The sequence below is a fragment of the Chiloscyllium plagiosum genome, chromosome 20 (genome assembly GCF_004010195.1).
Source record: "Chiloscyllium plagiosum isolate BGI_BamShark_2017 chromosome 20, ASM401019v2, whole genome shotgun sequence".
Lineage (NCBI taxonomy): Eukaryota > Metazoa > Chordata > Chondrichthyes > Orectolobiformes > Hemiscylliidae > Chiloscyllium > Chiloscyllium plagiosum.
Window position 1 is genome coordinate 356,289 of NC_057729.1, and position 24,871 is coordinate 381,159.

Below are 24,871 nucleotides of genomic sequence, written 5' to 3' on the forward strand. Positions count from 1 at the left end.
TTTTATCTCAGCCTGTTTGGCATGCCAGCCTCATTCCTGAAGAAGGGCTTATGCCCGGAAAATCGATTCCCTTGCTCCTCGGATGCTGCCTGACCTGCTGTGTTTTTCCAGCACCACATTTTTCAACTCTGATCTCCAGCATCTGCAGTCCTCACTTTCTCCTCCCTGTCTACATACTGTGTCAGGAAACCCTCCTGCACATGTTGGACAAAAACTGACCCATCTAAGGTACTCGAGCTATAGCGCTTCCAGGCAATGTTTGGAAAGTTAAAGTCCCCCATAACTGTTACCCTGTTACTTGCGCCTCTATTCAGAATCATCTTTGTAATCTCTCCTGTACATCTCTGGAACGTTTTGGACCCCTAGGGTCTCTTTGTTAGGCAACACTCCCCAGGGCCTTACCATTAAGTGTATAAGTGCTGCCCCACCAAAATAAAGCACCTTACATTTATCTAGATTAAACTCGATCTGCCACACCTTGACCCATCTGATTAAGGTCCCATTGTACTCTGAGGTAATCATCTTCGCTGTCCATGACACCACCAATTTTGGTGTCACAGAGATGTACAGCATGAAAACAGATCCTTGGGTCCAACTTATCCATGCTGACCAGCTATTCTAAATTAATTTAGTCCCATTTGCCAGCATTTGGCCCATATCCCTCTGAACCCATCCAATTCATAAATCCATCCAGATGCTTTTAAATGTTGCAGTTCTACTAGCCTCCACCTGTTCCTCTGGCACTTCATTCCATACATACACCACCTTCTGCATGAAAAGGTTGTTTCTTAGATCCCTTTTAAGTCTGCCCCTCTCACCTTAAACTTATGCCCTCTAGTTTTGAACTTCCCTATCCGAGGAAAACAGCCTTAACTATTCCCCTGATCCATGCCCCTGATATTACAAACCTCCATGAGGTCACCTCTCGGCGTCTGACGCTGCAGGGAAAATAACTCCAGCCTTTTCAGCCTCTCCTTGTAGCTCAACCCCTTCAACCCTGGCAACCTTCTTATAAATCTTTTCTGAGTCCTTTAAGTTCAACAACATCTTTTCTATAGCAAACCCACTAACTATACCTCCAATATTCTCATCCAAATCATTTATATAAATGACAAGTGGACCCAGCACCAATACTTGGGGCACACCACTGTTTCCAGGCCTCCAGTCAGAAAAATAACCTTCCACCATCACATTCTGTCTCCTATCTTTGGGCCAATTTTGCACCCAAATGACCTGTATTCCATGACATCTAAACTTGTTAACCAGCCTACCATGCAGAACCTTGTTGAAAACCTTACTGGAGTCCACCACTCTGCCTACATCACTCTGCATTGTCACTTCTTCAAAAAAAAACTCAAATCAAGATATGAGATGTGATATCCCACGCATGAAACCATATTGACTATCCCTAATCAGTCCTTGCCTTTCCAAATACATGTACATCCTGTTCCTCAGAATCCTCTCCAGCAACTTGCTCACCACTGATGTCAGGCTCACTGGTCTACAGTTCCCTGGCTTTTCCTTACCACGGTTCTTAAATAATAGCACCATGTTAGCCAACCTCTGGTTTTCTGGCACCTCACCTGTGGCTATCAGTGATATAAATATTTCACCAAGAGGCCCAACAATCACTTCCCTAGCTTCTACAGAGTTCTAGGGTACACCTGATCAGGTCCTGGGGATTTATCTTCCTTTATGCATTTTAAGGTGTAATATGGACACTTCTCAAATATCGCTATTTATTTTCCCAAGTTCTCTAACTTCCATGGTATTCTCCACAGTGAACAATGATGCAAAATACTCATTTAGTATCTTGCCCATCTGCAATTCTACACATCTACAACCTTTGCTGATCTTTAAGGAGCCCAATTCTCTTTAATTGTTTTGGATTCTCCTTAACCCTATTTGCCAAAGCTATCTCTTTTTGCCCTCCTGATTTCCCTAGGGACTCACTCAATCCCTGCTGTCTATACATGGCATATACTTCCTCTTTTTCTTGACCAGAATCTCAATTTCTTTAGTCATCCAGCATTCCCTACACCTACTAGTCTTTCCTTTCACCCTAACAGGAGCATACTGTCTCTTGGTTATCTCATTTTTAAAGGCTTCCCATTTTCCAGCCATCCCTTTACCTGCAAATATCTGCCCCCAATCAACTACTGAACGTTTTGCCAAATACCATCAAAATTGACCTTTCTCCAATATAGAAGATTTACCCTATTGACCTGCATGGCAACTTACAGGGATCTCTGCACATCTCTGTGCACTACCAAGAATCTTACCATTTATTCCTGTTGCTCCTTCCAAAGTGAATTACCTCACACCTTTCTGTATTAAACTTCATTTGCCACCACTCAACCCAGCTCTGCAGCTTATCTATGTTCTTCTATATCCTGCAAAATCCTTCGGCCCTATTCACAACTCCGCCAACCTTAGTGTCATCCACAAATTTACTAATCCATCCTTCTACGTCCTTATCCAGGTCATTTATAAAAATGACAAATAGCAGTGGCCTCAAAACAGATCCTTGTGGTACATTTCCCATCGTCTTTCAGCTAGCCAATTTCCGATCCAAACCACTAAATCACCCTCAATCCCATGCCTCTGTATTTTGTGCAGTAGCCTACTGTGAGGAACCTTATTAAATGCCTTACTGAAATCCATATACATTTTGCCCGAAACGTCGATTTTGCTGCTCGTCGGATGCTGCCTGAATTACTGTGCTCTTCCAGCACCACTGATCCAGAATCTCAATTTCTTTAGTCATCCAGCATTCCCTACACCTACTAGCCTTTCCTTTCACCCTAACAGGAGCATACTGTCTCTTCGTTATCTCATTTTTAAAGGCTTCCCACTTTCCAGCCATCCCTTTACCTGCAAATATCTGCCCCCAATCAACTACTGAACGTTTTGCCAAATACCATCAAAATTGACCTTTCTCCAATATAGAAGATTTACCCTATTGACCTGCATGGCAACTTACAGGGATCTCTGCACATCTCTGTGCACTACCAAGAATCTTACCGTTTATTCCTGTTGCTCCTTCCAAAGTGAATTACCTCACACCTTTCTGTATTAAACTCCATTTGCCACCTCTCAACCCAGCTCTGCAGCTTATCTACGTTCTTCTATATCCTGCAAAATCCTTCGGCACTATTCACAACTCCGCCAACCTTCGTGTCATCCACAAATTTACTAATCCATCCTTCTACGTCCTCATCCAGGTCATTTATAAAAATGACAAATAGCAGTGGCCTCAAAACAGATCCTTGTGGTACATTTCCCATCGTCTTTCAGCTAGCAAATTTCCGATCCAAACCACTAAATCACCCTCAATCCCATGCCTCTGTATTTTGTGCAGTAGCCTACTGTGAGGAACCTTATTAAATGCCTTACTGAAATCCATATACACCACATCAGTCGCTTTACCCTCATCCACCTGTTTGGTCACCTTCTCAAAGAACTCCATAAGGTTTGTGAGACACGACCTAACCTTCACAAAACCGTGTTAACTCTCCCTAATCAACTTTATTCCTTTCTAGATGATTATAAATCCTATCTCTTCTAACCTTTTGCAACACTTTACCCACAACTGAAGTACGGCTCACTGGTCTATAATTACTAGGGTTGTCTCTACTCCCCTTCTTGAACAAGGGGCAACATTTGCTATCCACCAGTCTTCTGGCACTATTCCTGTAGACAATGACGACATAAAGATCAAAGCCAAAGCCTTGGCAATCTCCTGCCTGGCTTCCCAGAGAATCCTGGGATAAATTCCATCAAGCCTAGGGAGATTATCTATTTTCACACTTGCCAGAATTGGTGATACCTCCTCCTTGTGAACCTCAATCCCATCTAGTCTAGTAGCCTGTATCTCTCTCAGTATTCTCCTCAACAACATTGTCATTTTCTCGTGTGAATGCTGACAAAAAATATTCATTTAGTGCTTCTCCTATCTGCCCTGACTCCATGCACAACTTCCCACTACTGTCCTTGATTGGTCCTAATCTTACCCTAGTCATTCTTTTATTCCTGATAAACCTATAGAAAGCTTCAGGGTTTTCCTTAATTATATCTGCCAGTGACTTCTCAAGTCCCCTCCTGGCTCTCTATAGGTCTTTTCTGGCTAACTTGTAACTCTCAAGCACCCGAACTGATCCTTCAGGTCTCATGCTAACATAAGCCTTCTTCCTCTCGACAAGAGATTCAACTTTTTTAGAAAACCATGGCTCCCTCACTTGACCACTTTCTGCCTGTCTGACAGGTACATACTTATCAAGGACATGCAGTAGCTATTCCTTGAAGAAGCTTCACATTTCAATTGTGCCCATTCCCTATAGTTTCCTTCACCATTCTATGCATCCTAAATCTTGCCTAATTGCATCGTAATTGCCTTTCCCTCAGTTACAACTGTTGCCCTGCGGTATATACCTATCCCTTTCCACCGCTAAAGTAAACATAAGTGAATTGTGGTTATTATCACCAAATTGCTCCTACCTCCGAATCTAATACCTCGCTTAGTTCATTACCAAATACCAAATCCAATGTGGCCTCACCCCTTGTTGGCCTATCTGCATAGGAAACCCTCCTGCACACATGGGACAAGAACTGACCCGTCTAAAGTATTCAAACTATAGTATTTCCAGTCAATATTTGGAAAGTTAAAGCCTCCATAAAGACTCCATAAAGTCTCCTGTCGAGAATCATCTTTGTTATCCTTTTCTCTGGAACTATTTGGAGAACTTTAACTTTTAGATCAGGTCTATCCTTTCTCATACCTATTTTAAAACTAATTGAATTATATCACTCACCCCAAAGTGCTCCCCAAGTGATATCTCAGTCACTTACCCTGCCTTATTTCCCAAGAGAAGGTCAGGTTTTGCTCCTTCTCTAGCAGGTACATCTACATACTGAATAAGAAGATTTTCATGTACGCACATACTAATTTCCTCTCCATCCGATCCTCTGACACCATGGCAGTCCCAGTCAACATTTGGAAAGTTAAAGTCCCCAACCGTTACCACCCTATTATTATTACATATAACTGAGATCTCCTTCCAAATTTTTCTTAATTTCCCACTAACTATTTATCTATAGTCCAGTCCTTCCTAAATAACCTCACTGGAAGTACTCCTTGGCATATCCTCCCTCAGTACAGCCGTAATGTTATCCCTCACCAGAAATGCCACTCCTCCCCCTCCTCTCTTGCCCCCTGCGCCCCCCCCCCCCACCTCCTTTCTATAGCATCTATTCCCTGGAACAGTAAGCTTCCAGCCCTGTCCACCCCTGAGCCATATCTCTAACAGCTATGATATCTCAGTCCCATGTTTCCAACCATGCCCTGAGTTCATCTGCTTTACCTGTCCGGCCTCTTGCCTTGAAAGAAATGCAGGATAAATTATCAGTCCTAGTTTGTTCCTTGTTTTGCTCCTGCCTGCCTTGAGTATTTGACTTTCCCCTTTTCCCATCTGTACAGTCTTAGACTTATCTCTTTTCTCAGTATCTCTTACCTCCCTTACAAGTTTAACACCTCCTGAGAAGCACTAGTAAATTCCCCCGTCAGCATATTAGTCCCCTTCTAACGTGTCCAAATTCCCCCGTCAGCATATTAGTCCCCTTCTAACGTGTCCTTTTTATACAGACCACTACTAGCCCACAAGAGATTCCAATGATCCAAAAATGTGTATCCTCCCCCACCAGCTCCTCAACAACATATTCATCTGCTCTCTCCTCCTAATCTTATTCTCTTGAGCACATGGCACTAGGGGTAATCCAGATATTTTTCCTCTCAAGGTCATACTTCTTAAATTCCTGCCTAATTTCCTATATTCTGTCCTCCGAACCTCGTCCTTTTCTCTTCCTATGTTGTTAGCTCCACTGTGTACAATGACTTCTGCTGATCCCTCTCCCCTTCGAATATTTTACATCGTCTCCGAGACACCCTTGACCTTGACATCATTCTGATATCTTGTTGCTGGCCACAGGAACATCTGTTTGTGCCTCTATCAAGAGAGTCCCGTATCACAATCAATCACTTGGAGCCTGATATACCCCTTGTTACGGTAGAGCCAGCCTCAATGCCACAAATTTGGCTGTTGGTGCTATATTCCCCTGAAAGTCCATCACCCCCTACGTTTTCCCAAACAGCATATTTGTTGAGATGGTGACAGCCACAGGAGACTCCTGCACTATCTGTCCTAGAGGAAGCCAATCTATCTTCCTGAAATTGCCATCCATTACACCCCCTAGCTCTTGTAATTCCTCATTGCCTCTAACTACCACTCCAACTTATCCATGCAATCCAATAGGATTTGCAATTAAACACACTTCCATGGTAATGTTGAAATTCTCCCTAATCTCCCACATCGGACAGGAAAAGTACATCACTCTACTGAAGCCATCATTGCACTTTAACAATCTACAGACCCAGAAAACAGCACAGTCTTACTGCTCTAGGGTAGCTGAGCTGTTTAATCTAGAGTCAGATCTGAATAAAATATATCAACAAATAAAATTCACCATAATCCCTATTGTAGATTTACAAAAAAAAGGGTATGATTTAAAGTAAAAAGCATTTAGGGTGTTCCCCTGCTGTGAGAGATCTCCGTACTGAAGTTTCTCCAAGGCCAACAGTGAATTTCACTGTTTGTTTTGTTTTCTTCCACTGAACTTGCATGTCCAGAGATACTTGAAACTCTCAGCTGGTCAGCAGATCTGCAGGTTCACATCACCCCTCGGCTGTTTTTTTTTTCAAGGAAAACAGCCCCAATGTCTACCTTCATAAATGATTTTGTGCTATCTTTTCTCTCTAATCAATACTGTCACTCTCCTTATCTTTTCTGTCTCGCCGAAGTAATGCTCAAGAAGGTCATTTTCTGTTCTTCTCCAGTTTGCTTCAGCTTTCTGTTAATGTCATATCTTCAAAATCTTCCTGTAAAGACAATTGCTTCTGGATGTGTTTTTACCTTGTACATGCACATTGAACCGTATAATCTCAGGAGGGACATAGCTCAATTGACTGGCTGGCTTGTGAGGCAAAATCTTGCTAGCAGTGTGGGTTAAATTCAGTGGTTGCCAAATTATTGGAAAATATTTTAGGGACGGGATTAATCAGCACTTGGAAAGACCAGGATTGATCAGGAATAGTCAGCATGGATTGTTAAATGGAGATCCTATCTGACAAATTTAATTGAATTTTTTCAAAAGGTGACTAAATATGTTGAAGAGGCTTGTGTAGTTGATGTGGTTTATATGAATTTCAGTTAGGCCTTTGACATGGAAGGCTGGTCCAATTGATCCCTGGGATCCAAGGTAAGTTGGCACACCCGATCCAAAATAGTGGTGAATGGTGATGGTGGAGAGTTGTTTTTGTGACTGGGAGCCTATGACCATCGGTGTGCCACAGGGATTGGTGCTTGGAGATCTTTACTGTTTGTTATGTACGCTAGTGACTAGGATGTGAATGTGGAAAGTTTAATTAGTAAGTCTAAATATGACATGAAAATTGGTGTTCATAGCAAGGAGGATGGTCTCAGGCAGCAGAGTGACACTGAACAGCTGGTAAATTGGGCAGAACAATGGCAGATGGAATTTAATCCTGCTAATCCACCAAAATTGGGGATGTAGTGGACAGCAAAGAAAGTTCCCTCAGTACGATGGGATCTTGATCAGATGGGCCAATGGGCTGTGGATTGGCAGGTGGAATTTAGATAAATGTGAGATACAGCATTTTGGAAAGGCAAATCAGGACAGGATTTATACACTTAATGGCAATATCCTGGGGAGTGTTGCTGAACCAAGAGACTTTGGAGTGCAGGTTCATAGTTCCATTGGAAGTGGAGTCTCAGATGGATAGGATAGTGAAGAAGGCATTTGGTATGCTTTCACTTATTGGTCAGAGTGTTGAGTGTAGGGGTTAGGAGGTCATGTTGCCACTGTACAGGATGTTGGTTAGGCCACTTTTGGAACATTGGGTGCAGTTCTTGTCTCCCTCCTATAGGAAGGATGTTGTGAAACATGAAAGAGTTCAGAAAAGATTCACAAGGATGTTGCCAGGGTTGGAGGGTTTAAGCTATAGGGAGAGGCTGAATAGGCTGAGGCTATTTTCCCTGAAACGTCAGAGGCTGAGGGGTGACATTTATAGAAGTTTATAAAATCATGAGCATGGATAGGGTAAATAAACAAGGTCTTTTCCCTGGGGTGGGGGAGTCCAGAACTAGAGGGCATAGATTTATGGTGAGACACGAAAGATTTAAAAGGGACTGAAGGGACAACAATTCCTACATTTTAAAAGGCATCTGGATGGGTATATGAATAGGAAGGGTTTGGAGGGATATGGGACCAGACTAATTTCAGTTATCTGTTTGGTATGGATGAGTTGGACCAAGGGTCTGTTTCCATGCTATGACTCTAAGTTTGATGCATTTTGGGAGGTCCAATAAGGAAAGGATATACACAAATGAATGATTGTTCCTCAGTACTCCCCAGGGAACTAAGGCACTTTGGCGTCCAAATCCACAGATCCCTGAAGGCATCGATACAATTTGACAGGGTGGTGAAGGAGGCATACAGGATCTTGCCTTCATCAGCCAGGGTGTAGAATATAGAAACTAGGAAGTCTAGTCACAGCTTTATAACACATTGATTAGGCCACAGATGATCTGGTTCTGGCCAGCACATAATCAGAAGGATCTGATTGTATTGTAGAGGGTGCAGAAGGAGATTCAGCAGGATGTTGCCTGGGAAGTAAAGTCTCTGTAATGAGGAGAGACTGGGTAACCTGGCTTTGTTCTCCTTGGAGAGAAAATGAGGTCTGCAGATGCTGGAGATCAGAGATGGAAATGTGTTGCTGGAGAAGCGCAGCAGGTCAGGCAGCATCTAGGGAACAGGAGAATCGACGTTTCGGGCATTAAGAAGGGCTAATGCCCGAAACGTCGATTCTCCTGTTCCCTAGATGCTGCCTGACCTGCTGCGCTTCTCCAGCAACACATTTCCATCTTTGTTCTCCTTGGAGCAGAGGAAACTGAGGGAGGATATATTGAAGTATACAAAATGTGGGGAGGTATAGACAGAGTAGATCATGAGAATGTGTTTTCCCCATGACAAACATGTTTAAGATCGAAGGGCCTAAGTTTAACATGAGGAAATAGTCTGAGAAAGAAAATTTGATGGTGGAAATATAGAATGCGATGCCTGAGATGATGAAGGCAAGTATACTTGCAATATTTAAGTATCTGAATGAGCATTTTAAATGAAAAACTGAAAGAACTGCAGAGGCTGAGCTTTTCCAGCAATTTCTGTTCTTGTTTCTGAGCAATTAAAATGCCAGGGCATCGGAGCCTGTTGACCAAATGCAGCTAAATGGGATTAGTATAGTTTAGTGTTTGTTGGTTGGCATCCACATGGTGAGTCAAAGGGGCCTGTTTCGATGCTGTGTGACTCTAATTCCCAAACCGGTTGAGGTTACCATGAAGGACTTTCCTTCTCAACATCTTGCCTTGCTGCCAGAGGAAGTGGTGGAGGCTGGTACAATTACAGCATTTAAAATGCATCTGGATGGGTATATGAATAGGAAGGGTTTAGAGGATATGGGTCAAGTGCTGGCAAATGGGACTCGATTAGGTTGGGATATCAGTCGGCATGGACGAGTTGGACCAAAGAGTCTGTTTCTGTGTCATACATCTCTATGACTCACCTGAGATCTGGTGACACTCCGGTTAAATCACCACCAGGAGTGTCTCTCCAATGAGAGAGCAGCCCTTAACTTTATATTTGTTTTTATACCCACCCTTTATTTAAACATCTTTTTCTCTAAGCTGACCCAGCTTCACTTCAATCCATCTTATTTATAACTATTCCATTTAATTTTATTCTTCACCTCCCCTGCTTGAGAGTGAATTACTTTAATATCAAGCAGCAAGACCAGATAACCTGAGTAAAACTGAAGTCCGGATGGAAAGGCTGCAGATATAATTTCATCGTAAAGGAATATGGTTTGTATTTAGAAAGGGAAAACAGTTCAGTATGCCACGAACACCCATGAAACTGTACCATAGTGAAGTTTTCGGCAGAGGAGTGGGGAGGAAATCCCTTGAAAATAATGTCAGGCAGTAGCAATCCGAATACAGTCAGATCCTATTGTATACAATCTGTCCAGGTGCAAATGCTGCACCAAAGGTCACTGAACAGTTGACATAAGAGGATGTACATTTCCACTGAAGATTGCTGCAATTTTGGCAGCAGGAACACTGGGGGAGAAACCGTATTTGTGCCATTCCTTCAGAGAATTTGCAACTGTTTTTGCTCACCAGTTCCTGTTGAAAGTGACATCAGAGAGGCATACTATTGTGCAGTGTACAGATATACATCAAACATATATTGTTAAATCTTACCCATTAGCTGACTCATTCTTCAATCAGAAAGTAAATGATTCATTTTGGCAGTCTGTTCCACTTTTGTACAGTTTCTGTACAATAACAATGTTTCCCTCGTTTGTTATTTAAAACTGTACTGAAACATGGAACCGAGGTCCTGACCTTCCTGTTACTGCCTGTTTTCCTTTCAGATGTTCCACCGGTGTCAGCGAGCGGTACAGAGCCTGCAAAGCAAATGGCGCAGTTGTACAGAACAGGAAGAACGGGTCCTTCGAAACGTTGTCTCTTCTCTAGCACAAGCCCTTCAAGATCTGTCGACTAACTTTCGGCATGCCCAGTCCAGCTATCTCAAACGTATGCAGCTGAGGGCTGGGAGTCATCTTAATCTGAATGCCACTGTTTGAACATCATAGGCCCCTTGTGTATATCAATATGAACAGTGTTCTGTAGGACATGGGAGGGTTTGTATTGATATGAATGGAGGCAGCACCAAATATCTTCAAATTAGAACTGACTTTACTAAAATTACATTAGCCTTAACAGTTTACAAATAGGAGAGTTGTTACCATAACTATTGTCCACTTTCGGGTTTCAGTTGTTCCTTTGTTAAGTCAGAGTATCTTAAGGTATCGGCAACCATGAGCATAAGAACCAGGAGCAGGAGTAGGCTGTCTGGCCCTTCGAGCCTACTCCACCATTCGATAAGATCATGGCTGATCTTGGACTCAGCTCCACTTACCCACCCTCTCAGCGTAATTTTTAATTCCTTGATTGTTCAAAACAAACTACCTAAGCTTTAAAAATGTTTACTGAAGTAGTGACAACTACTTCACTGGGCAAGGAATTCCATAGGTTAACAACCCTCTGGGTGAAGAAGTTCCTTCTCAATTTGGTCCTAAATCTGCTCCCCCTAATTTCGAGGCTATGCCCTCTTGTCCTAGTTTCACCTGCCAGTGGAAGCATCCTCTCTACTTCTATCTTCTCTATTCCCTTCATAATTTTATGTGTTTCTATAAGATCCACCCTCAATCTTCTGAATTCCAATGAATATAATCACAATCTACTCAGTCTCTCCTCAAAAGCCAACCCCCTCAACTCCAGAATCAACCCAGCGAACCACCTCCACACTCCCTTCAGTGCCAGTACATCCTTTCTCGATTAAGGAGACCAAGACTGCACACAGACTCCAAGTGTGGCCTCACCAGCACTTTGAACAGCTGTAATATAACCCTCTGCTTTTAAACTCGATCCCTTTAGCAATGAAGGACAAAATTCCATTTGCCTTCCTGCTGATCTTGGTCACTTTGTATGTCTTCTCTTTCAATTTGATAGCCTCCTTTATTTCCATAGACTCCCATGATAGATTACCCCTTTTCTTACAGTCCTTCCTTTCCACTGGAATATACTTTTTGCTGAGCACTTTGAAAAATTGCTTTGAAAGTCCTCCACTGCTCGTCAACTGTCCCACCATAAAATCTTTGTTTCCAGTCTACTTTAGTCAAGTCCTCCCTCACCCTATAGTATTCTCCCTTGTTTAAGAAGAGAACCCTGGTATTGGATTTTGTTTTCACACTCTCAATCTGTATTTGAAATTCAACCATACCGTGATCACTCCTTCCAAGAGGATCCCTAACTATGAGGTCATTAATTATTCCAGGACCAGATTGAGGATAGCTTGTTCCCTCGTCAATTCCATTACATAGTGTTCAAGAAAACTATCATGGATATACTCAACGACTTCTTCCTCAAGGCTACCCTGACCGAGCTGGTTTGGCCAATCTACATGTAGATTAAAACCCCCATGATAATTGTCGTACCATTTTTACATGCATTAGTTACTTCATTGTCTATTGCCTACCCCAATGTGATATTATTATTTCATGGTCTATAGACTATGCCTGTCAATGACTTTTTCTTCTTCGAATTTCTCATTTTCATCCAAATGGATTCAATCTCATTCTCTATAGAACCTATATTATCTCTCAGCACTGTCCTGATGTCGTCCTTGAAATCAGAGCTACACCACCTCCCTTACCTTCCTGTCTGTCCTTCTGATACCCCTGGATATTTAATTCCCAATTGTGACCATCCTGTAACCACGTCTCTGTAATGGCTACCAAATCATATTTATTTGCGATGATTTGTGCCGTTAACTCATCAACCTTTTGCTAGTTTTCATACCCTCATAATTTCTAATGAGTCTGATAATATCTCCTGAGTTATCCTTCTGTTTTATTACTTTCATTGTCTGCACCCCTCCACCACCCCCCACCACCACCACCCATCCCCAGTTCCAAAATGGATGCCCATAAAACAGAACCCCTCTTTCCCACACCAGTCCCTTAGCCACATGTTTACTCCCTAATTTTCTTATCCCTAAGCCAATTTGCACATGGCTCAGGCAGTAATCCAGAAATTATGACTCTCCAGGTTGTGTTCCTTAATTTCGTTTCTGGTGCTTGATCATCCCGAAACAACAGGTCCTCCATCCAAGCCTTGCCTACGTTGTTAGTTTCAATGTGTTTAGCCCCATCTCTCTGCAGAGGTTTGCCCTTGGCAAATATATGCATGCTGTTGGAGGTTAGTAAACTTGCATCCATCACCCTTACAGGCAGAGAATTCCAGATCAAAACTTTTTGAATTTATATAAAGCAAAAACCTCATGAGGGCGGCACGGTGGCACAGTGGTTAGCCCTGCTGCCTCGCAGCGCCAGAGACCCGGGTTCAATTCCCGACTCAGGCGACTGACTGTGTGGAGTTTGCACATTCTCCCCGTGTCTGCGTGGGTTTCCTCCGGGTGCTCCGGTTTCCTCCCACACTCCAAAGATGTGCAAGTCAGGTGAATTGGCCATGCTAAATTGCCCGTAGTGTTAGGTAAAGGGGTAAATGTAGGGGTATGGGTGGGTTACGCTTCGGCGGGTCGGTGTGGACTTGTTGGGCCGAAGGGCCTGTTTCCACACTGTAAGTAATCTAAATCTAAATCTAAAAACCTGTTTTCTTGCCATCTTAAAGTTGTGTGCTGTGGCTACTGACCCTCCAATTTTCTTTTTATTTGCTCTAACAAAGTTTCTCAAATTTGAACGGCTGTTATACTTCTTTAAAAATTCTCGACCATTAAGTGAACAGTCAAAACTGAATAAGATATAGGAGCAAAATTAGGCCATTCAGCCTTTTGAATCTGCTCCATCACTTGATCATTGAAGAAGATTAGAATCCCTACAGTGTGGAGAAAGGCCATTTGGCCCAACAAGTCCACATCAACCCTCTGAAGAGTAACCCACCCAGACCCATTGCCCTACCCTATATTTACCCCTGACTAATGCATCTAACACTATGGGCAATTTAACATGGCCAGTTCACCTGACCTGCACATCTTTGGACTGTAGGAGGAAACCGGAGCACCAGGAGGAAACCCACGCAGACAGAGAGAGAATGTCCACACAGACAGTTGCCCAAGGGAGAACTGAACCCGGGTCCCTGGTGCTGTGAGGCAGCAGTGCTAACCCCTGAGGCATCGTGCTGCCCCAGTGTTGATATGTGTTTCAATCCCATTCTCCTGCTTCTCCTTGTAACCTTTGGTGCCCTTACTAATTCTATATATGGTGTTCTCAATCTCTCCACACTATTATGATAAATCTACTCTTCACCCTCTCAATTGTTTCGATTTTCTTCCTGAAGTGTGATGCCCAGAAATGAACCCAATACTCTAGCTGAGGCCTAAGCACATTTACAAATGCTGAGCCAAGCTTCCTTTTTTCTATATCTCTTGAGAGACTTCAAGTTTTACAAAAATGTACTTCAAGGTTTTAAAATACATCTTCTGGACAGCATATGTATATTTTGGAAGCCTTGTAAAAGTTTCTGTGTTTAACAAGTATGTGCAAGCATTCTGACATTCTTATGTCAGAAAATCAAGTCACCTAGCAGAAAGCAATATGAGCTGACATTCATTGTACACATGTAGAATGAGTGAGGAATTGTATGCTGCTTCTATCTATTTATCCCAGCAAGATTCAGCAACTCCAGGGGAATGTGCAGAATTTAAAAGGGGCTCCAAAGTAGTACTAAAGCTTTTCTGTTTAAGCCTGCTCAATCAGTTATGCTAAATCAGCAGAAGGGATTAAAGTTTTATTCATATGTTGCATTTTTGCTTCCTTCTATTGATAGGATTTTTGTTTTGATAGGTTTGAAGAATCGAGAGGAAAGGTCCAAACACTTTTTTGATACATCTGTGCCACTAATGGATGATGGTGAAGACAACAATCTTTATGACAAAGTGGGTGCATTAATCATCAACACCAGGCTGCAGCGATACTAATCTGATACTATTATCTGAGACCTATAGGGAGAATAAGCTGGGGCTGTTTTCCCTGAAGCATTGGAGGTTGAGGGTTGACGTTATAAAAGTGTGTAAAATCAGAAGTAGCATCGATAGGTTCAGTAGTCAAGCTCTGGATTAGAGTGGTGCTGGAAAAGCACAGCAGTTCAGGCAGCATCTGAGGAACAGGAAAATCGACGTTTTGGGCAAAAGCCTTCCATCAGGAATACAGAATTCTAGCACCACTCTAATCCAGAATCTAGTTTCCACCATCTGCAGTCATTGTTTTTACCTCAGTAGTCAAGTTCCTTTCCCCAAGTAGGGGAGTCCAAAACTAGACGGCATAGGTTTCAGGTGAGAGGAGAGAGATTTAAAAGGATCTAAGGGACAACGTTTTCACACAGAGGCTAGTGCCTGTATGGAATGAACTGCCAGAAGTAGTAGTGGAGACTGGTACAATTACAACATCTAAGAGGCATCTGGATGGGTACGTGAATAGGAGGGGTTTAGACGGATATGGGCCAAATGCTGGCAAATGGGACTACGTTTAGGATATCTGGTCAACATGGGTGAGTTGGACCGAGTTTCCATGCTGTATACCTCTGACTCTTGACTTAGTGACAGGGTCCCCATTGCCTTAGAGTGGAATGTATCAGTGGGAACATTATTTGCCTTCTACCTGTTGTATCCAGCGTACGAGGACAGTAAATAAAAGCAAAAATTGTAGATGCTGGTAATCTGAAATATAACAGAATGCTGAAGAAAATCAGCACGCGTATGGACAGGGATGATGTGGAGGTGCCGATGTTGGACTGGGGTATACAAAGTTTAAAAATCACAACACTAGGTTATTGTCCAACAGGTTTATTTAGAAGCACTAGCTTTCAGAGCGCTGCTCCTTCATCAGATGGTTGTGGAGTATAAGATCATAAGACACAGAATTTATGGTGTGATGCAACTGAAATTATATATTGAAAAAGACCTGGATTGTTTGTTAAGTCTCTCGTCTTTTAGAATGACCATGTTGACTTCAGTTCTTTCAGATGTAAATCCTAGAACTTTTTTTTTTAAAGTTGCATTCTCAAGTGAACTTTAACAATAAATGCTATGTCAGCCCAGATTAGATTAGATTAGATTAGATTACTTACAGTGTGGAAACAGGCCCTTCGGCCCAACAAGTCCACACCGACCCGCCGAAGCGTAACCCACCCATACCCCTACATTTACCCCTTTACTTAACACTACGGGCAATTTAGCATGGCCAATTCACCTGACTTGCACATCTTTGGACTGTGGGAGGAAACCGGAGCACCCGGAGGAAACCCACGCAGACACGGGGAGAACGTGCAAACTCCACACAGTCAGTCGCCTGAGTCGGGAATTGAACCCGGGTCTCTGGCGCTGCGAGGCAGCAGTGCTAACCACTGTGCCACCGTGCCACCCACGCATTGAAGGTGTGAGGTGTCCTGTGTGAGGCTGTCTATGCCCCAATGTTCAGATTGATTCTATTTCTAAAAAAGGATTTACAGAACCTTACATGGATTCATGCAGTATTTGAGCAAAATAAAATGTATTTCTGCAAGTACAAATTCACCTCACAAACTTGTATGCATGTGTGTGTATGGGAGGGGAGGTGGTGGTATGAGTGTCTGTGAGAGAGTATATGAATGTGTGTGGATGTAAAGGGATATATGTCTGAGAGGGTGGGTCTGGGTGTGTGTGTGTGTGAGTGTATGGGAGAGGGTCTGCGTGAGTGTATGCGTCTGCAGAAGTATGTGTGTTAGCGTATACTTGAGAATGTAAATTTTATTTTAAAAGTTCTGGGATTTACATGTGAAAGAACCGAAAACACCATGCCCATGATAAAAGATGAGAGACTTAACAAACAATCCAGATCCTTTTCAGTATGTAATTTCAGTTGCATCACGCTGTAAACTTTTGCTATAAATTCTGTGTCTAATGATCTTAAACTCCACAAACACCTGATGAGGAGTAGTGCTCCAAAAGCTAGTGCTTCCAAATAAACTTGTTGGACTATAATGTGGTGTTGTAAGTTCACATTTTGAGTCCAAAGATTTCTGTTCAGAACAAGAGGAGTGCTATTCAAATAATCAGCAAAACTGTTGTAGCTCACCTTTGAACAAACTAAACAAGACTGTGCGATACAACTCGTTGTACTTAAAGGCAGCCAATGTTTAGTACCAACTAACCTCAGACCTCTTAGAAACAAATTAGTAAGGTTCAAAAACTGTAATTGAACATTAATAAGATGTTATTTACAGATTTACTTCCATATCTTTGTTCTTATATTTCCTTGCACATTAATGAGGTGTGAACCAGCGAATAAACACTGCTGTTGTTCCTTTCCAGAATAAACTGAGCATTTGAGAGTTTAGATCAGAGTGGTGCTGGAAAAGCACAGCAGGTCAGGCAGGATCCGAGGAGCAGGAAAATCAACGTTCCGGGCAAAAGCCCTTCATCTGGAGTTTGAGATGTTATACAGTACTTACCAATTGTGTTTAATACAAAATTTGTTAGCAATGATTGCTCTGTCGCAGCAATAAATGACTTTGCATTTTAAATATAAATAGTTTTATGTTGTGGGGACCTGTGGTACAAGGATGGAGTGTAGGATTATTTAGAGCTAAGCATTTTGGGAGTTGTTATCAAAATAAGTATGCAATTTAAGGTAATAGGAGCAAAGTACTGCAGATGCTGAAGATCTGAAATAAAGAGAGAAGATGCTGGAGAAACTCAGCAACTCTGGCAGCAATTGTGGAGTGAAAGAGACAGAGTTAACATTTTTGAGTGTAGAATTACTTCTTTGAAACGGAAGAGACTAGAAAAGTGTATTATATGTGGAAGTCAGGAACTGCTATGAAAGGATAGGTTATGACTTGTAGCCAGATAATAGGGGCTTTGCACTTTTCTGAATACTTTATTCCAAGTGGCCTATGTGGCCCTCACCCATTCTTTTGTGCTGTGGTAGTGTGATGATACTGTGGTAGTGTAATGATAGCAATCCAGTGACATTGGCAAATGAATTAAAAGATACAGTTCAAATCCCATTACAAGATTGTGAGAATTTGAATTCAATTTAAGGAAAAGTATGAAAATGTAAAACTGGTACCCATAAAAGTGACCTTGAAACTGTCAGTTTCTGATAGCAACTGACCTTGATCATTCATGTCATTGAGGGAGGGAAATCTGTCTGCCTTAAGTCTGATCTACAGATTAGTCTGGTTCCTCACCAACATAGGAGAAGGGAGGACTGCAAATGCTGATGAAGGGCTGATGCCCGAAACGTTGATTCTCCTGCTCCTCTGCTGTCTGACCTGCTGTGCTTTTCCAGCACCACACTCTCAATTCTCACCAACGTAATTGACTGTCATTTCCTGTGAAGTGGCTAACTATGTAATTTAGTCCAGACTACTAGGTCATAAATACCAGTTGTTTTCATGATGACTGCCTCCAGAGAACGTAGCAAGGGAAGGTGTGCGCAATTTACTTAAATTTCCTGTTGTACCCTGTCTATGATTAATTTAGCTGGCCTTGTGTACTAAGGGTATCTGAGTAGGCCTATATTCCTTTTCTGTTGCATTCACAGGGTTTTACCCACGATCAGCTACTCCTGGTGGAAGAGAATACTCTGATGGTGGAAGAACGAGAAAAGGAGATCCGACAAATTGTGCAGTCAATATCGGACTTGAATGAAATTTTCAGAGAGCTGGCCAGCATGATCGTGGAGCAGGTTGTTTGATTTTTGAGAAACATTTATGTATAAAAATAAAATTCCTTTTCAGCTTTGCCACCAGAAGGGAGGAATCATGCGCATGTACATCTGTTGAGCCTCCGTGTTTTCCAGTTTCAGCTTACTCCCCGACACTCCCCAACCCCAACCAACTCCATATTCAACCCTGTTCTTCAGACACCACCAGAATTCGCTGGGGGAGTGGTAGTGATCAGAGGTTGAAATTTTTCTGAGAAGAAGGTGGCCCACTTGGCCCATTCTGGTGTAGGGAAGCTCAATTAAACCGCCCTTCAGAGCAAAGTGGCAGTGGCAATACGTTATTTCCAAAATTAACAATTTCTCAGGGAATCATTCCCCCACCCGAGATTCCCTTGCTGACCCAATTTCACTTGTCAATGAGTCATAGCAAGACTCTGCAGCATTGGAGCATCCTGTTGGCCAGTTTGCTGCAAAGGCAGGTATCTGATAAAAGTTTGATTAACCGTACAGCTGCCTCACTCTGTATGTTCATTATCAGGGGACCATCTTGGACCAGATAGATTATAATGTGGAACAGTCCTGTATGAAAACAGAAGAGGGCTTGAAGCAGTTACAGAAGGTATGATTCTATTTATCCAGGAGTTATTTGTTGTAAGTTGAATGCAGCTCTCTGCAGTGAATATAGTGAACATACTACAGAAGATGTAATCTATTAATTTGCTTATATAGTTATTGGTTTGATGACATGGCTGGGCCACTATTTTAGATATTTTCGGATCAACCTGCTCAGTGATGGTATGACACACCTCTGGAGAAGGTGGGACTTGAACCTGGGCTCCTGGTTCGAAGGTAGGGATAGAGTCACAGCACCACATGACTCCATTACCTGGGGTTCTAAGATCCATTATAACTAGCAATCTGTTGTTGAGCTGAAACCTTTATTCTGTTTTCCTCTCCAATATTAAATTCAGCAAGACCTGAGGGAAACTCGTTCTGTCAGTTCTCCTGTCCTCTTTTTCCCTGGCACTGAATTAATATCTGGTATGCAGGAACAGAAAGAGGCCATTCAACTGCTTGAGTACATGCAGACACTTAGTTGGATCATGATTGCCCTGTACTTTAGCTCCATTTACATGCCTGTGATCAATGTCCCTGAATTCCTTACCTAATAAATTCTGTCAGTTTCAATCATGGAAGCAACTATTGTCCTGTTATCTACAGTCAAATTTTCCCTACCCTTTGCATGGAAAACTGTTTCCTGATTATCTCTCTCTGTTTCTCTTTCCCTTGCTCTCTTCCTGCCCTGTCCCCATCTTAATTTGTCATTTTCACTTGAAAATGGAGGGCTCAGTTTCAATGCTTCTATTCAATCTTTTTAATATTTTAAATGCCTCTTTCAGGCCACCCTTTGGGCAGCACGGTGGCACAGTGGTTAGCAGTGCTGCCTCACAGTGCCAGAGACCCGGGTTCAATTCCCGCCTCAGGCGACTGACTGTGTGGAGTTTGCACGTTCTCCCCATGTCTGCGTGGGTTTCCTCCGGGTGCTCCGGTTTCCTCCCACAGTCTAAAGATATGCAGGTCAGGTGAATTGGCCATGCTAAATTGTCTATAGTGTTAGGTAAGTGGTAAATGTAGGGGTATGGGTGGGTTGCGCTTCGGCGGGTCGGTGTGGACTTGTTGGGTAATCTAATCTGATCTAATCTTCAACCTACTGTATTCAGGGATATACAACAAGCTTACATCTTATAATTTAACCCTGTATTTTTTTTTTAAACAAAGGGGTAAGTAATTACGTGATAAATAATAAAAGATTATTTCAACTGGTCAGTGCCTCAGGGGAAGTTAGCAGAAATAGCTTTGCTCATTACTTTTTAAAATGTAGAATCACAGCAGCTTATGAAGGGGTGTTGATTGGATTTTAAAAATTCTTCCACAGAATAACATTTATAGAAAAATGCAGGATCAGAATGGGATTAGAGTCAGCAGTTTCACTGTTGAACTGTCACAGGTGCAGTGAACTTGAATGATGTATCATCATGTATATATGATGGGATATAAATGAGTTTTTTTTAATATTAAAAAGATTCTTACAGTTTGCTTTCTAATTTTGCAGGCAGAGCAATACCAAAAGAAGAATCGAAAAATGTTGGTCATTGTGATCTTGTTTGTGATTGTAGTGGTTCTCATTATCGTGTTGATAGGCGTCAAATCAAGGTGATTGGCAGAAATTCGCCTACAGCAGGAGCTGTGAGGAAAATTCGCTGGTTTGGTGATTAAACAATAATGTCTGCGAGGGGGAGCTGTGGAACAGGATCAGATCCCCTGAATTCCTTCACTACAGAAAATCAGGAATATATTGTGATTGCTGTGTTGTAAATTGAATTTGGGGAGTAGGGGTTGGGGGAAAGGTGTGTTCTCTCTTGTGTTGCTGTGAACAGTACTTGGACTTGCTTCTTTCCGCTTTTCCTCCTCTAGCTGATGATATGCTCGTGGCCTGTAACTAATTGATCTCCCACCACTGGGAGCATCATCTGTGTCTCGAGGAGCGGAGAGGGGGCTGGTGCTTCACTGGTTGCCTTGAGCACACCTGGTTCCTCTACCATCCTTTCCTATCAGTGCACTAATGTGTTGCAGCAGTTCTGATTTTTGTGTGATGGCCTTTGTTTCCTGGAGGAGATGACACATAACCAATCTTTATATTTATGGTTGTGTCCAACTGTAACCATCAAAAGCAAAAATCATTCAGACTTAAAGAGCAAACAATTCCTGAACATGTATGTGTTGTTAAACTTTATTGTCTACTTTCTGCTTGGCATACTGTGTGCACGTTGGGAATACACAGCAGTCTACGCTTTCCCTTTGGGTTGTCATGGTAGATCTTCCCCTTGCAAAATGGCAGCAGAACAGTACAATGGCAGTCCATGTCTGTAATTTGTTACTGTAAATTACCCCCTTACCAGGTGACAGAAAGCTGAGGGAGGGAAGGATGAGTTATAAAGTTGGGAGAGTCTTATTGAAGGCTTCCCAAACTGTGGGTCAAAATTTAGGAGTTGTCAGTTCTGAGGACCGAAGTCCCTTTAAATCCACACCTTTTTTTGAATGCTGGGCATGGCCTATCTTTGAAGTTCTATCCCTTCTTCAAAAAAGCCAACTATTTTTCCTGCAGTTTATACACTTCTGAAGGTGCTTAACCTCAGTTTCCTTTCAGTCTTTCAAATCTCTCTCCTCTTTGCTTTCTCAAATTGTCCATCCAACCTGCCTGTCACTTGGATAGTGGAAAGTTTCAGACTTCAAAACGCGGTTATGTTGTGGAAAGGTTTGGGAAGCAGTGTGCTTGGCTGGCCTGAAACTGTATCAGGGACAGAGGTCCCTGCACTTGTGGCCACGGTTAGTAATTGATTGACTAAACAAAAGGCAGTCATCATTAAGAAGGAAAATATGTGTGACGCTAGTGGTTGGAACAGATTTAGTTGGGGTGAAGTCAGGAATATACAACAAAGTGGGAGATCTTTATTTGGAAAACCAAGGCATTTCACTCAGGATATCCAGACTTTCTGTAATGGTCAGGGATCTTTCAACTTCTCTTTCTGCAGGAGTGAGACTTGGGCAGTGTATCACTCAGTTGGCTAGAACTAGGCACCAAATTGTGTAATGCATTTAGTAAATTGGCTCTGAGTGAGCAGAAAGCACATGATTTGAGTGTGTGCTGTGTATCTGATAATCCCATTATCAAATCAGGTGAATATTGGAACTTGGTGGAGAGAGATGCTTTAATTTGAATATCTCTGCTTTTCTACATTCTCCAGTGAGAAATCTTTTTATTGTTTTAACGCTTGTGTTTAAGTGTTTAGATGGACCAGAACAATTTGTTTATTTTGATTTTACCTTTAATATTAATGGAATAAGCAGTTTGGAACACTCCAGCTTTTATTCTCTTTTTCTCCAGGGGAAGAAGTGTTTGTATCTAGCTTGTTTGTGACTCTCACTGTTATGGTTCCCTCGTGCATTAGGTTCAAATGTAATGAGTTTGATTGTGTTTCTGTTAACCTGGGGTTGGTCATGCATGAGTCCCATTTCCAGGTAATGGGAGTGAGCTGAATGTACTGCCTAAAGTGTACTTAACAGTGTTGTGAAACTACTTTTAGAAGACATTTTCTGAAGGGAGTGTACATTAATTTAGACTGTGCTCTTGGGCATCATCATGTCTGTTTTATGCCCTTGAATGGGAATTTTAATTAAAAACAAATGGTTCATGGCATTACTTTGTAACTGTTGGGTTCCTGTCTTAACTTATTGAGTGACAGCATGCAGGAAATAGAATGAGTTTGCAGTGGATGCAGAATAATGGAGAACGCTTGAGGTGGTAAAGGGATGCAAAGTAGATAGACACAGCCAATTTCTAGTAGTTTAGCAATCTGGAACAAAAATGTAGAGTACAGTTAAACACAACAGATTTGATGCAGAGAGTAAAGGTTGCCGAACAGTGCTAGTGATTGTAGCAGTGACCGTGCCAGCATTAACGAATGGATTTGACAGTGTGTTTAGTGAACGGCAGAATAAAGTGATTGTGAAAAAGAGTAGACGGATGGGAGCAAAATGAGCATAAGGATACTGCTCAAGGGGAGGAATGAACATCCACATGGACTGGTTGGACAACCCATTTTCAGGGTAGGAATTTATGCTTCGTTCTTTATGATTTTAAAAAAATGAAATGGAGGGTAAGAAAGAAGACCTGAGTTTGGATGTCATTGGAAGGGACCATTGAACTGAGAGAGACAGACTGCAGATGCTGAAGATGTTCAATTTTAAAAGTAAGTGCTAAGAACCGTTCCTCAGCAGATCAGGCAGCACGTGGAAACGAAGAGAGCTAGAATTTCAGTTCAGTGTCTGATGAAAAGATTGGTAAGATTTTTGGAGTCCATTGTGAAGGACGAGATTTTTGAATACTTGGAAGTACATGCTAAAATAGGGCCAAGTCAGCATGGCTCATCAAGGGGAGGTCATGCCTGACAAATCTGTTAGAATTCTTTGAGGAGGTATCAAGCAGGTTAGACCAAGGAGAGCCAATGGAGGTTATCCACCTGGACTTCCAGAAGGCCTTTGATAAGGTGCTGCACATGAGGCTGCTGAATAAGATAAGGGCCCATTGTGTTAGAGTCAAGGTGCTAGGATGGATAGAAGATTGGGGATAAAGGGCCCTTCTCAGGAGAGTGACTGGTGGAGTTCTACAAGGATCAGTGTTGGGACCACAACTTTTCACTTTATATATTAATGATCTAGATGAAGGAACTGAGGGCATTTTGGCTAGGTTTTCAGATGATACAAAGATAAGTGGTGGGCCAGGCAGTATTAAGGAGATGGGGAGGCTGCAGAAGGATTTAGACCGGTTGGGAAAGTGGACAAAGAAGTGGCAGATGAAGTACTACTTGTGAAAGTGTAAGGTCATGCACCTTGGTAGGGAGAATAGAGGCTTAGACTATTTTCCAAATGGGGAGAAAATTCAGAAATCTGACGTGTGAAAGGACTTGGGAGTCCTAGTCCAGGTTTCTCTTAACATACACTTGCAGGTTGAGTCGATGTTTAGGAAGGCAAATGCAATGTTGTCATTTGTCTCGAGAAGACTAGAATATAAAGGCAGGGATGTACTTCTGAGGCTTTATATGGCACTGGACAGACCACATTTAGAGAATTATGAGCAATTTTGGGCCCCATACATCAGGAAAGATGTTTTCGCCCTGGAGCAGGTCTACAAGATTAGTTCACAATATTGATTCCAGGAATAAAAGGCTGAACATCTGAAGAACATTCGAGGCTCTGGGACTATATTTGTTGGGACTTTAGAAGGATGAGGGGCTATCTGATTGAAACTTGCAGAATATTGAATGACCCGGACAGAGTGAACATTGGGAAGATGTTTCCATTGACAGGGGAGACTAGAACCTGAGAGCACAGCCTTAGAGGAAGACCTTTTAGAACGAAGATAAGGAGAAAGTTCTTCAGCCAGAGAATGGTGAATGTGTGGAATTCATTGCCACAGAAGGCTGTGGAGGCCAGGTCATTGCGTATATTTAAAACGGAGATAGATAGGTTCTTGATTGCTAAGAGGATCAAAGTGAGAAAATGAGGTTTTTCAATTCATCAGCCGTGATCAAATGGCAGAACAGACTCATTGAGCCAAATGGCCTAATTTCTGCTCCTATATCTTATGGTCTTATGGAAAAGTCACTCACCTGGACCACTTATCTGTTTCTTTCACTCCAAAGGCACTGCCTAACCTCCTGAGTTTTTTCAGCATTTTCTGTTTTATTTCAGAGACTGAAAATCCAATTAAGAGAATGGGTTAGCAATTTATAAACTAAAACTACACTTTGTTGATGGGATAAGCTGCCCCAAGTATCCTGCTGTCTGGATTATTCTATGGAATGGGTTCAGCAGAATGAGAAAATGTCT

At 42.2% G+C, this 24,871-nt stretch overlaps 1 protein-coding gene across 4 annotated transcripts in view; it reads left to right on the forward strand.

Annotated features, from left to right (window-relative positions):
* The window catches only part of stx16 (syntaxin 16), a 52,478-nt gene extending 28,629 nt beyond the window's left edge, over positions 1-23,849 (forward strand). For all 4 annotated transcript variants that reach the window (XM_043710080.1, XM_043710081.1, XM_043710082.1 and 1 more), the window contains 5 exons: positions 10,565-10,727; positions 14,558-14,649; positions 18,299-18,442; positions 18,960-19,040; positions 20,535-23,849. In XM_043710080.1, the coding sequence (XP_043566015.1) occupies positions 10,565-10,727; positions 14,558-14,649; positions 18,299-18,442; positions 18,960-19,040; positions 20,535-20,639 (585 nt within the window). In that variant the 3' untranslated portion in view covers positions 20,640-23,849. The remainder of the gene's footprint in view (positions 1-10,564; positions 10,728-14,557; positions 14,650-18,298; positions 18,443-18,959; positions 19,041-20,534) is intronic.
* The last annotated feature ends 1,022 nt before the right edge of the window (positions 23,850-24,871 follow it).